This window comes from Castanea sativa, chromosome 12 (assembly GCF_040712315.1).
Source record: "Castanea sativa cultivar Marrone di Chiusa Pesio chromosome 12, ASM4071231v1".
Taxonomy (NCBI): domain Eukaryota; kingdom Viridiplantae; phylum Streptophyta; class Magnoliopsida; order Fagales; family Fagaceae; genus Castanea; species Castanea sativa.
In genome coordinates this window covers 18932886-18946864 of record NC_134024.1, presented here as the reverse complement: position 1 = coordinate 18946864, position 13979 = coordinate 18932886, and the positions used below count along the sequence as shown (strand labels likewise).

General features: G+C 35.8%; 3 protein-coding genes across 6 annotated transcripts; 1 reads left to right on the top strand and 2 right to left on the bottom strand.

The window, feature by feature from the left end:
• Positions 1-4232: 4232 nt before the first annotated feature.
• Positions 4233-10224, top strand: LOC142618795 (uncharacterized). 4 transcript variants are annotated; one of them, XR_012841355.1, is made up of 4 exons: positions 4279-4489; positions 5268-6609; positions 8880-9991; positions 10154-10224. XR_012841355.1 is itself a non-coding variant. In XM_075791817.1 (2 exons), exons 1-2 carry the CDS (start codon positions 4461-4463, stop codon positions 6226-6228), a joined length of 990 nt encoding a protein of 329 aa, XP_075647932.1. In that variant the 5' UTR covers positions 4279-4460; the 3' UTR covers positions 6229-7281. The 4 variants fall into 4 exon arrangements, 1 of the variants encoding a protein (XP_075647932.1); XR_012841356.1 differs by having other exon boundaries at positions 4233-4489; positions 8947-10224; XR_012841354.1 differs by having other exon boundaries at positions 8880-10224.
• A 542-nt stretch (positions 10225-10766) lies between these two features.
• Positions 10767-11282, bottom strand: LOC142620308 (uncharacterized). The gene has a single exon (XM_075793700.1). It carries the CDS (start codon positions 11280-11282, stop codon positions 10767-10769), a length of 516 nt encoding a protein of 171 aa, XP_075649815.1.
• A 324-nt stretch (positions 11283-11606) lies between these two features.
• LOC142620307 (putative mitochondrial protein AtMg00310) lies at positions 11607-12308 on the bottom strand. Its single transcript, XM_075793698.1, has one exon. It carries the CDS (start codon positions 12306-12308, stop codon positions 11607-11609), a length of 702 nt encoding a protein of 233 aa, XP_075649813.1.
• Positions 12309-13979: the final 1671 nt, after the last annotated feature.

The window sequence follows — 13979 nt, the reverse complement described above, 5'->3', positions numbered from 1 at the left end:
TTAGACATAGCAAAACGGGTCAAAATTTTTTGAACCGACCCAATCCGACCCGAAAAATACTCGACCCGAACCCGATTTTTTTTACCCGAAGCAAAAACGGGTTGACCCGTGACTCAACCCGAGTTTTTCGAGTTTTTTGCAGGTCAACCTGACCCGACCCACGACCCAATCGGAACCCGAATCACTTTTTTAAAACCTTTTTTTTTTTTTTATAAAAAAAAAAGTAAAATTAAGGTAATAGTAGTTTAATTGTTTATTGTGAGCCTTAAGGAAACAATTGATACATTTACATATGCAAATTAATTTAAAGATAAATGGTTGAGTATTCTGTAATGAGTAAAGATTTTTAGATATCAAATAACAAAGTACATGGCAAGATAATATGGTTACAGTAGAGTTAAAAATATAGATTTAAAATTGTAGACATATGTGAGAAACGTTCACAAGTGTAAAAATAGTGAAGTCAAAGTATCAAATTAGTATAAATTATGAATGCTTAGACTTATTTTTTAACAATTTATGTCCAAAATAAACGGTTTTTTAAAATAAATTATGATATTTCCTAGAGTGTGTGTTGCTTAACAATGATATGATATTCATAAAAGAGACCATGTATAAATAAGTAAGAATCAAATTTTAATGTATATCTCAAATTGAAATAGAGTGTCAACCATAATTGATAATAGATTATAAAATTAATTTTTAAGATTGTAAATTTCTTATATGTTTTTATTCTTTATCAAATGAGTTATCCAATAAGTCATTTGTACGCTCTGTTTGTTTTGCTGGAAAACTTTCTGTAAAGATAGTTTTCCACATTTTTCAGTGTTTGGTAGCACAAAAAAAAACTGGTCAACGAAAAATTATCTTTAGTCAATGGAAAATCCTAATAAAAATAAGGCTTGTTTTCCAAAAAAATTTTTTGGAAAACAATCTCTCTCTCACAGTACACTCTCTCACTCTCACTCTTTCTCTTTTTCCTTTTCTTTTTCTTTACTCGCACCCTCACTGTCACTCACTCTGGTCTCTCTTCTTCCATAGATCTCTCTCCCTCACTCTCTCTCCATATTTCTCTTTCCCTTTATAACACAGTTCTTTGAGTAGATTTTTTCCCTCGTTACTCAGTAATTATTTCATTCCTCTCTACTAACTTGCAAAAGAGAACATATTTGGAGCGGTAATTATTCATTCATCTCTACCAAAATCTCAATTCTTTACTTTGAATTTCAAACTTTATTTTATTTTTTTTCTCTAAGAAACTTTTGGTTTGATGGATTCCATGTATAAGTTTTTTTTGCACATAAAAGTACTAAAAAAATAAAAATATAAAAAAAGAAAGAATGAATGAATGAATGAAGTAAAAAATGAAAATTTTAAACATAGTGCATATATGGCTCTAAATTGCTTTTACATAGGACAATCTTTTTTGTTAATAGATACATTATACAGATACTATGTAGTGATGATATTATGTAAATACATTATATAAATATATAATTTTGAGTAATATTAAAGACTTCTGGTTGGCCATAGTAGACAATTAGTGTACCAGCAAAAAGAGTGTAGACAATGAAAAATTATTGTTATTTTGTACTTATTAAAGATGTATTCCCCTATCAATTTTATGTATATAGACAAAAGGTTGATATATATATATATATATATGTATGTATGTATGTATGTATGTATGTGTGTGTGTGTGTGTGGACGTTCCTGTCCATATATATGAGCAAAATGAGTGGTAGAGATCATGAAAATTTGACAGCTAATTTTTATTGTATCTATTGTCAAAATTTTAGTATGAAAACCAAATACATTCTTGGTTTTTTTTTATAATATTGATTACATTAGTTAGTTTATATAATACGCATGTTTTAAATTACACAAGAGATATAAAAAAATAAAAATAAAAATTTGCATACCAAATACTAGAAAACATTCTCAAACTCATTTTCAAGGTCGTTACCAGACACTGAAAAATGATATAGTTTTCTAAAAAATGCTCTTTGAAAAATGAACTATTTTCTAGAAAACGTTGATGCTGAAACAAACAGAGCGTTATTTAGAAAAGTTTAGTGGTTTCAGCTTAAACGTGGGTTTGAGTCTAGCTTGTTTGCTAAATAAATGAACATCAGGGCTATCCATCCCCAATTGAGATCCAACAAAACCATTCGACCCAAAGCCACCCAAATTAAAATCGTTTGATCTAAGTAGAGAGCCAATCGGCAGTGGGTCTCAAACTTCAACAACTAACACTAGTGGGTCAAGTGGCAGGTCTCCTTCTCTTAAAACTCGAGCAACCTAATCTAATTGACCAAACCTTGAAAGAAGGTCGGATCTACCAAGATCCATTCAGATTCAGCAAATAAAAGGTGGTTTTCGATGAGATTTAGTGAAGATCTGGTAGTTTGTGGTCAAATTTCAGTTAAATCCAGTTACAATCCAGTGACAAAAATGTGGTTTTCAGTTAGATCTGATTAAGATCTCATGTTTCTGGCTAGATTTCTTTGTTTATGTTCAAATCTAACTACGATTCGATGGTTTTTGCTTAAATCCAGCGAAGATCTGACAAAAAATAAAAATGCAGATCGTTGTTGAGAAAAACATTTGCTAGCATATTTATCAACTTCAATTGACCTAACCGTTATCCAACTAAGTTCGATCTGACTCGACTCATAAATTTTCACAATCGACTACTGGTCTTTGTGTTGAAAACTCAATGTCATCGGGACAGTTGCGGGTTGGTCACAAACCTGACCCTATTCGACACATGTACATCCCTAAGTCGAACATAAACAAACATTTTCCTCGATAAAGTTCAAGCTTTTCAAAATCAACTTAATTTATTTACAGTTCTAAATATATTCTTATTAATATGGACAAACATGATTGCATTTTAATTTTTGAGTAATAAAACTATTACGCGTCCCAATTATTGATTTCTAACCTTTGATCCAATTTCATGTTAGAGCATGAGATTATAAACTTATATTGAGGTAAAAACATAATTTTTAAGCTAAAAGCAAACTTATTTAGTGTTCATTTTATGATGAGTGTTTTTTATCATCTAATTAAAAGAAAATAATTTTTTTTTGGTTTAAACTTTGATAGTTATCATGTGACCATGGCGGGACACTTGTCCAATTTTATAATGGGGTTTATTTCAATTTTTTTTTTTTTTTTTTTTTTTTTAAGTTAGACCAAATTTAGTTGCAAAATTGGACATAGTTTAAGGCTACAACCTTACTTAATATTTTTTTTTTATTGAAGGTGAATTTTGACAAATATACTATTTGATTACATTTTCTTTTTATATACTCTATACTTACAAAATTTCTAGAAAATTAAAGATTAATATCTATGTCATCAATAAATTGTTTAAATTGCAAATTTTTTTAGTTTAAAATTATGCATGAAATATAATCTTATAGATCATATAGTAAATAATATTCAATTGGCACAAAATTTGACATGTATATTAAGAGCATAAAGAACATTCCATCCAACGGTTAGATTTTCGAAATATGTAGTAATGTTAATGATATTGAGTAAGGTTGTAGTCTTATGCTACAACTAATTTTGTGACTAAATTTTGTCCAAAAAAGTTCTTAAAGGAGTATATATATAGAACAAGATTTAGGTATAGTACTTGTGTGCTGTTTCTTAGGTTCTCTTCTTGAGATTCAGCCATGCAGATTTTTTCTTATGAGATAGAAGTGTATGTTTTAGTTAAGTAGCCACATGACTAAATTTTAAAAGGAGAACTTAAGGAACAATGTATTCATATATATATATATATATATATATATATATATATATATATATATATATATATATATATAGAGGTTATGCTCAAATTACACCTAGTGTAACTCTAAGTAGTATTATACTATCCAATAACTTGTTATAAAATTCATATTTTAAAAATCTCACCATTGATTGGATGCTCTATATATTCTTAACATTCATGCTAATTTTCATATCAATTGGATATTATTTACCATTCGCTCCATAAACTTATTTTTTATATATTATTTTAGACTACAAAAACTTGAATTTAAATAATTGATTGATGACATAATTATTAATCTTTGATCACTTTAAAATTTTGTAAGTATGAACAAAATATGAAGATAATACGGATATACACGAGTTAAAGTTTATATCTTCTCAAAAAAAAAAAAAAAAAAAAAAGAAGTTTATAACGGGGTTGTAGCTAAAGCCTAAAACTTAATTCCGGGCTTTGTCCTATCAAAAAAAAAAAAAAAAAAATCCGGGCTTTGAATTGGACAGTAAAACCCTCTCTAAACCCTCACATATTTCGCAATACATGTGGCTGTCAAAACACACAGGTTGCTGTACAAGCCAAGTAGGGTTTGTGAGAGAGGGAGAGAGAGAGAGACGATGGTGAATAAAAGAGTGCATTAAACTAAATTAAAAGGGGCTTAATCGGAGTTCCTATGCTTCGGACTCCTCACAATCTTGCTCGGTTAGTCACTACCCTCTATCTCCGTGTTCCTATTCTTCCACTCTTCAAGCTAGCTAGAAATATTTGCTTTCTTTTTTCTTTTTTTGGTTACAAACAGCACTTATTGAAACCAACAGGTTAGAGAAATCAAGAGTTATTGCTGTAACTAGGGGCAAAGTTTTACTGGTGTTCTGTTATAACCACTTGTTATTGTTAGTTGCTACTGCTGATTGTGTTTTTTTAATAAAACAACTTGATTTTTTCCCCCCATTTTCGTAAATTTTGTGATGATAACAGCAAAAGTTATAATTTTCAGAATGAAGTACAGAAATCATGTATAATGAAATGAAAGACGATCCCCACTAGGAATTCCCCTGGATTACATGATTCACGGCTCTGGCTAGTGGGTCATGTATCCATGGTTTATTGTTATTATTATAGTGTGATGACTGATGAATCATAGTAACTGCAAAAGTTAGTATTTTCATATTTCTAGAACATTTTTCTTTAATACCCGTTGATTTAGAGGTATATAGTTATTGACTGAATATATATACATTATCTCTGAGGGGGAAAGGGATCATTTGCAGTGTAGTTATTGCTCAATGATCTCTGAGTTGAGCTTTTGTCATGGTGTTGGTGTTATGTTGACCAGCATATTATATAAGTAAATACCCAGTTCAATTCTACATGTTCATGAGCTGCAAACATTTTACCATCTAGATCATTGCCCCTTGTTTAAAAAATGTATCCACTCTATTCTATTTTCTTCCACTGACATTTTTTTTTTCTTGGGCAGTGAAGAACTTGCTTCTTGCTTCCCTCTTGTCCTGCTGTCATATCACAAGCACAAGAGTAGCCACAGCATTGGTGTGCTCTTTAGATATACTAGCAATTGTAGGAACTACAGTGTACAAATTCCTAATCATTTCTATGGAAAAATTTTGAGTCAATCTGGTCGCCCTCAAAAATTTGCAACTGGTGAAACCAATTCTATTCTTCGATCAAGTGGTCTTCAGCACTGGTTCAAAAATTGGCAAGAACACAGGAAACATAAATTGACGGCGAGCACTTTTGCTGGGGCTATTGGTTTTTGGCCTCAACGAAGAGCCCAACTATGGTTAGAGAAAATTGGGGCAATCGAGCCATTTTCAGGCAACCTGGCTACCTGTTGGAGCAATATTAAAGAAGAGGAAGCACTTGAAAGATACAAGCTTATAACGGGAAACACTGTTTTGTTTCCTGAATTTCAGGTTTATGGTGAGAGGGACCCAAAAGATGATTGGCTAGCAGGTTCACCAGATGGCGTAGTTGAGAGGCTAGTTTATGGGCTGCCTTCACGAGGAGTGCTGGAGATAAAGTGTCCATTTTTCAATGGAGATATGAGCAAAGCTGTCCCCTGGTCACGAGTCCCCCTTTACTGCATTCCACAAGCTCAGGGTTTAATGGAAATAATGGACAGGGATTGGATGGATTTCTATGTTTGGACTCCTAAAGGGAGTAGTCTATTCCGATTATACAGAGATATAGGGTACTGGCATGTGTTAAAAATAGCACTCTCTGATTTTTGGTGGAATCATGTCCAGCCAGCCAGGGAGTTGTGTAGTAAATCTGTGATCACGGATCCCCTGTATCAATTACGAACACACAGGCCAGCACCAAGACATGAATTATGCAGTTATATTGTTTATGAAAGCAGGCGCGTTGTTAATGACTCCAACTTGTTGATGCGTGAAATTTATGGAAAACTGCAAAACTGATGCATTTGAATGTCCACATTTTGGGTCTTTGAACTTTTGTGGCTTAAGCAGATGGGGTTCAATAACAAGTGATTGGAATATTGTTTACATGAGTTGTTGGAGTAATTGAAATAAATTTTCACAGGAATTGTCACCTGCACAATAGAGAAGAAAATACATTGCTAGCGGAGGCAGAAATTCTGTTAATCAAGATATAATCAGATCTCTTTATTGAAAGAGAATGCAGAAGTACAGTCCTTGATATTACTACGACAGGACAGATATATTTCCCTTTATATAGGATCGGTATGATAGATAACAAATGGGGAGACACAGTGGTGATCTTAAGGTTCAGAACTTTGTCAGTTACATCATGGCTACACTCTGAGGTGCTGAATACATGTAAGCTTCACTTTTCTGTATTCCTTTTTGCTTGTGGTTCATGTGAAAAATCATATCTGATAATGAACAAGTAGTGCACTGGCCACTGGTTAAGATCGACAACTGAATATGTTTGGTCAAGTTCTCTCTGCAACCATTGGTTGTACTTGGCCAATGAGCTGTAGCTCAAATGACACTTTCTCATTCCACAATAATAGGATGGATGATGGGGTTATGGGTTCAAAACCCACTGAGTCAGTGTGTAAATTAACAATAAAAAAAGCAGCGGTTGCATCTGCTTTCTTTGACTTGCCTGCAATAAAACTATGTCCAACGCTGAGGCAAAAGAATAGACTAGGTCCTATGGCTAGGACTATCTAACTAGGAGGTTTTGGTGTTGAACAAAGTGGGGCTTCTGCTTGGGCAGTTTGGGTCAGGTTGAAGGGTGACCCAACCCTCACTCTAAGGGCTGTCAGTTGTGCGCAGTCTTCGTTTGGGCTTTGAGGTCTAAAAGCAGGTTTGGGTTTGCTCAGGTTTGTTGAGTTGTTCAAGTTGAAGTGGAAGGGTCATCCCCTTTACTGCATATTTTTCACATATAAATATTGATTCCTCTGTAACAAGCTTGATAAAACCATACCCTGGAAGGTATTAACTTGTTGATAGATAAATGGAAATAGACTAGTTTTATGGGCTTATGTGCTTCGACCATGTGCATATATGGCTTCTTGTAGTCTTCTGTTGTGCAGGGCTGTATATATAGTGGTGTTGTATTATTGTCTGTAATACTATAGAATTATATTATTGATGTTTCCATTATTGATAGTTTAAATGCATGTTTTTGTTTTGTAAAGACTACTTCATGCAAACAGAAACACAGCAGCCAGAAAAGTAAAACAAGTTCCAAAAACTATGTACAAAAAAAAAATGAATCTCTAAAAATAGGGAGAAAGTCACTAGAAGTGAGTCCCCAATTCTGAGATCAATCATATGAAGTGCCTACAAACAATGCAAGGAGCTGATCACCTGAGCTCTCCACATCCTTGAATGTGCAAATGTTGCGCTTCCTCCAAATGCACCACACCAGACACAAAGGAATCAAATTCCAAATGTCAAACAAGTGTTTCCCAACCAATTCATCCACCCAATCAACAGATCTAGCACTAACACCAAAATATCTAAAAACAAAGCTTCCCAACTGATAAGCCCCATCACAGTGAATCGATAAATGATCCACCATTTCCTCATAACATCGGCACATGCAATACCAGTCCACAATATAATAAGTTAATAACCTTACCTCAAATTGTCACCAGTGAGTATCTTCTCCCACACCGCTGTCCAAATAAAAAGGGAAACCTGCCGAGGGGTGTTATTCAATTTATATGTATATTTACTTTTAAAGATTTTATTGTCACTTGAACTGGTGTTTATCATGGCAATGAGGTCTTCGCCGTATAGGTCAGCTATCTCAAGCTGTAAGAGTCTTGCCTTGTCTCTAAGTATATAGGCATTCAATCAGCTAAATTAATCATTAATTGAGATTGTTTTTGCATATAAATAAGGTTTTCGCATTGGTTACTTGACATTTTCATTAGCTTCTGAAGTCCTGTGTTATTTTGAGTATTAGGAAAACTAAAACAGCCCCAGAGAATGAATTCTACGCCTTAACTTAGAGAAATAGAAGATTCACAAAAATTTTCTTGAAGACATATAAAGAGGGTTGTTTATGGATCTAGCATTAAATACGCCATTTTTCTTTATTTTTTAATTAATATAGTTTGCAAATGAGATATATATATGTGTGTGTGTGCACGCGCGCGCGCCCGCGTGCGTGTGCGTGTGTGTTGTGATATTATAAAAGCTTGACCAAAAAAATAGTAGGGTAGAAATCATAAAAAAGAACTTGTTAATGAGCTCTAGCTCAAATGGCATTACTCCCCTTGTTAGAGTAAGTTCAAGAGTGAGGTTTTCGGTTCAAGACTCAACATTTACATGTGTAGCTTACCATAAATGATTGCTCACTTATTAGTTGTTAGGATTATGCTACAAAACTTTTCTCATCTCAGATCCATCAGATGATTGCTATCTAAAGTAATTGCTCAACGTTAAGGAGTACGAAAAATTAATACTATAATCCATATGAGCATTAGTAGCAAGATAATTTTCAATTTATAAGTGATGCATATATTATTACTTAATCAATTTACAAGAGAAATAATTGGAAGGAGAGAACCTGTCTCCTCCCCCCTATCTTTATATTAGGGATGGCTAACTGTTTAATGTTTTTTCAGGCCTTTTGACTGCTGCATTATGTAGATGTTGTGGGGCAACAATTGATCATTTGAATTTCAATTGCAGACCATGTATCCAGATCCTCGTAGCAGTCACCAGTGACTCTGAAGTATAAGTTGGCATTAACTGGTTATTGTCATTTTCATGGAGTGAAATATTAAGAAGTTGTCCTCTGTAAGCTTTTGGAATGGGTTTTTAGCATGGTGGGGTTATTTCTTATAATAATAAAAAAAAAAATCATAGTGGGATTATTTAGACATTTTGTATTATTTTATTATGGTTAGATGTTACTTATCAAAGAAAATAATTATGGCTAGATTTGCAGATTATGATCAAAAGTTGCAAAGCTACACTGGAAATGTTCCATGTAACTATATATGATGGTGGAAACTGTGTAACTATGTATGAAGGTGGAAACTGTGCGAGAATGACTTTGCTTCCTAGAAAAGGAGAGTTGTTAAAGAGCGAGCAGTGATGTGTGTCCTGTAGTTTTCAGATACACAGTTAATAATATTTTACAACAATCATCCACTGCTTAATCAGTTGCAGAGGAACTGCTTTGATGCTGAGTTTGCTGGTCCTCTTTCAAATGAATCCTCTCAAATCACCGGGGCCAAATGGCTTTTTTCTGCCATCCTTTATCAGAGAATGCCACGCACCACAGATAGCTCTTTACTCTCTGTCACTCTCTCATTTCTTCACTCCTGGTTTTCTCTTACAGGAATTCAATTTCACTTTTATTGCTTTGATTCCCAAAAAAAAAAAAAGCTCCCCTAAAACACCTGCAAATTTAGACATCATCCTTTTTAATAGGGTCTTCACTTACACTGGTATTTTCTATAGATCTTCAAATATCTCTTTACATACTGGTAAAGAGAGATTTGAAGATCTTAAATTAGACTAGTAGCGAGCTGTTCTGCAAGCAACCATTGAAAAATAAAGTCAATCACTGGAAAGAGGTTGCATTGTTGAAGGGCCTTCATTGTCTTGGCAGTATGTGCCAGTTCTTTGCTAACAAATTGACAAGCCGTTCCAGCTGGAATCTAAGATAGTGAGAAAAGAGCTTCGAAATCTTTTCTAGAATAGCCTGGCCATGACTATCTCTGCTTTTGTATCCTGTTTTAGTTTGGGTCTTAGCCCTTCTTTTGCTTATGGCTGTACCTTTCATTGTATTGGTGAAGTATTATGGAAGTTGGAGTTGGTAATTGTTTGATTTTCTGCATTGGTGGAATGGTGAAGTACTCTTCCTTGACTTATTATTAACCATGGACAGTGTTATTACTGCATCTCATGTGTAACTGAAGGAAGCTATTTATAAAGGATAAAGTACGTAATTTCTGAGTTTGACCTGCTGGCATTGTTCTTCAGAGAGATACTGCCTTTCATTCTTGTTGCAAGACTAGGAGGCTAAACATCTAAATAAGGCCCTGTTTGGTAATAGATTCTTAACATTGTTTAAGTTTTGTGAAAATACACGTGGATAAAAAAATGTGTGAAAATACGGGTTGTAGTGTTTAAACAACAATTTTCGTTGTTTAAACATTGTTACTAAACAGCGCCTTAATAAAGAAACCATAATGTGGTTCTTTTCCCCAATAAGAAACCATATATTAATTTTCCGTTTCCCATAAGAACTAATAAGATAATTTGTATTTGTATGATGAATAAGTAGGTGTAATATCTTTGATACTTTTCAAGGCCTGTGATTTTTTTTTTGGTGATAATCTGCAATGCATTACTAGAAAAAAACGGAACAAGGGGGGTAATTTGCCTTACAAAGTGCCAGCAAGGCAGGGGCAGATTATCCAACAAAAACACAAAACCTAAGCGGGAAAGTAAAAAAAATCTAGCTACTTGGTGTGCAACACCATTACCAGTCCTACTAATCAAACAAACGAACAAGAAAAGAAAAACTCTGCAGCAGCAATGATATTAAGCAGCTGGGTCCGAATGCACCAAGAAAAAGGTTGGTTAGGAGCATTGATGGCATCAAAACAAATCTTAGTATCTCCTTCGAAGATATCCCGGCTCCAATTCTCCATTTTAGCAAGTTGAACAGCCCAAAGCAGAGCTGTTGTTTCAGCTTGGAATGGGGTTGTCTCCTTAATCAACCTAGCCCAGATTTTGATTGGCACTCCACAGTGATCACGAGCCACCACAGCAATAGCATCATTCGTATCAGAGATGGCAACATCTATGTTGATCTTGATGCAGTCAGCGGATGGAGGGGACCATACGCTGACAGGTAGAGGAAGACTGTGAGCTGCAGGGGGGGTAATGATTGTGGAGAATTCATGACATCTAGTATGGACTAGCCTAATAGAAGAGGAAACATCCCAAACACAATTCTGATGGAGGGAGCGATTTCTTGCCCTCCAAATTTCTTCAATTGTAAACGCCATCTGTAGGGAGATTTGGCCATAGTCAATAGTTTCACTAGGGAAATTTGGAGGATTCAAGACGAAATTAATAATGTCCTCCGGTTGGGAAATAGTTAAGTTCTCTGTTCTGAGGCCCCAACAAATAGCAAACCAAAGCGATCTGGAGGCAGGGCAGTTAAAGAAGAGGTGGCTTAAGGATTCAATGCTAGCCTTGCAAAAAAGGCAATTGGTATAACTAACATGGAGTCGGGTGTGGAGATTTTCCTTAGTGGGAATAGAGTTGACTCCAATCCTCCATAGGAGCATTTTTAGTCTCTCGGGCAGGTTCAACTTCCAGAGCTAATTTCAGCAAATTCCACCATGGGGTAAGGAGGGTAGGTGGGAGCGGGATGTGTGGTAGGTAGATTTCACTGAGAAGTTGCCTTTTGGGTCCGGTGTCCATATGAATTTGTCAGGAAGAGGTCTAGATGGAATGGGGATGGATAGGATAGCTTGTGCCGAAGGAGGGTTAAATAGCTCTTTTACTAAGTTATGCTTCCAGCAGTGAAGATTGGGGTCAATCAGATGGCTAACAAGAATAGGATGTTGGGAATACACCTCTTCTTTTGGGGTTGGGATGAAACCTTCTATCCAGGGAACCCAAGGGTTCGTCCAGACATTAATGGATGTCCAGGTGCCAATAGTATAGCATGCTCCTTTGACAATGATTTTCTTTGCCAACTCAATAGCTTTCCAGATGGGTGAGGCTCTCTTAGGTGGCTTAGACTGCAACCAGTCCTCCGAAACTCTGTATTTAGACCTCAGAATGTTCATGTCAAGGTTGTCCCTTTTGGAGGAAATCATCCAAGCAAGCTTGTCAAGAAGAGCATTATTGATGTCCTTTGCCTTTTTGAATTTGAGTCCACCTTGACTCTTTGGGTAGCATAGCTTATCCCACGATCTCCAAGCTAGAAACTTACCCTCTGATTTCTTCGGGTTCCACCAGAATCTCCTGGAAAGGGAGTCAAGATTCTCGCACACTTTTTTCGGAATGTTGAAGGTAGACATGCTGTAATTTGGAATGGATTAGGCAACTGAGCATATGAGAGTTCTTCTTCCAGCCCACAAAAGGCACTTGGTCCTCCAACCCGTGAGTTTTGATTTAAACTTGGATTGTAGGTAGGAGAAATCCTTTGAAGGTGCTCTGGACAAGAGGAGAGGCACACCTAAGTCTATTGTATCTTTTTTAAGGGACTTTATCTGGAGAATACTCTTCAAAGATTTGCGAGTGTTACTTTGAGTGTGCTTTGAGAAAAGAATGCCCGACTTCTCCCTATTTACTTGCTGACCGGACCAGCTACAGTACTTGTTTACGATGGGGTTGATTGTGGTTGCATCTTTTTTAGAAGCTTTGGAGAACAAAATTATATCATCTGCATACATCACATGTGTGATTATGGGACCACTTCTGCTTGTTCTAATTCCACAAATGTTTCTTTGTCTCAGTTCTTTGTCCAACATCCTAGACAGTATTTCTTGCCCCAAAATAAAAAGGTAAAAGGAGAGCGGGCCCCCTTGCCTAAGCCCTCTACTCGGTTTGAAGCTCTCGGATTTACCCCGTTTACAAGGACTTCAAAGGATACTGAAGACATGCAGTTGAGAATCCAGTTTGCGAAAATTTCATTGAAGCCGAGGTGGAGGAGAACAGAGTGAAGAAAGTCCCAATTGACCCTATCGTATGCCTTTTGGAGATCAAGCTTAATAGCCATTAGACCTGGACTAGTTTTTCAAGATTTGAAGAACAATTACTTGATTCTCGGCAATCCATTTGTTGGGGATGAATGCGGATTGTGTTGGAGAAATAATTTTTTCAAGATGAGGTATGAGCTTTGTCACCAAGAGCTTGGATATGATTTTGTAAACTATGTTGCAGAGGCTTATAGGCCTGAAATGATTTACAGTAGTGGGGTTAGATATTTTGGGAATAAGGACAATGAGTGAGCTATTTACCCCCCTAGGCAAGGTCCCTTTGATGAAAAAGGATGTGACTGCATTTATGACGGTGTTGCCGATGGTATTCTAGAATTTCTTATGGAATATGGCGGGAAACCGTCTAGACCTGGGGCTTTGAGGTCTTGCATACTGAAAAGCGTGGATTTTATCTCATCATGAGAGGGAATTCTACATAGCTTAACATTTTCATCCTCTGTGATGCACGGAAGGATGAGATGTTCAAAGTGAGGAGGAAAATCTGCTTCATTCTGCTGAAACAGATTCTTGAAATGATCGAGGAATGTCTTCCTACTTGAGTTACCCTTAGTAATCCATGAGCCCTTTCCATCATGTCTAGCATCTATACAATTCCTTTTTCTTCTGATAATCGTGGAAAGATGGAAGAATTTGGAATTTTTGTCCCCTAATTTTAGCCAAAGCTCCTTAGATTCTGGCGCCATAGAGCTTCGCTTCGAAGTAGCCATTCCATTAGCTCGGCTTGAAGGGCAGCTTCTAAATCCCCAGCTTGGCTTGTAGTGGGCTATCTCTAAATGTCCTTGATGCGTTGCATAAGGGAGTTTATTCTGTCCTGGCACATACCAAACACTTTCTTATTCCACTTTTTGAGGGCTTCCCTAGTGGTTGCTTGCTTTTTACACAATTTAATGAAGTCTAATCCAGTGTGTTCATCACTCCGAGCACTGTCAATGACCAAGCCACAACGGTCGTCCCTAAGCCAGGCAACCT

What these genes read in the sequence shown, in the direction of transcription:
- LOC142620307 (XM_075793698.1), bottom strand. Translation starts at nt 12,308, where the DNA reads ATGTCTACCTTCAACATTCCGAAAAAAGTGTGCGAGAATCTTGACTCC.
- LOC142618795 (XM_075791817.1), top strand. Translation starts at nt 4,461, where the DNA reads ATGCTTCGGACTCCTCACAATCTTGCTCG. An exon ending in ACTCCTCACAATCTTGCTCG is followed by an intron (nt 4,490 to 5,267) that starts GTTAGTCACTAC and finishes TTTCTTGGGCAG; the next exon opens with TGAAGAACTTGCTTCTTGCT.
- LOC142620308 (XM_075793700.1), bottom strand. Translation starts at nt 11,282, where the DNA reads ATGGCGTTTACAATTGAAGAAATTTGGAGGGCAAGAAATCGCTCCCTC.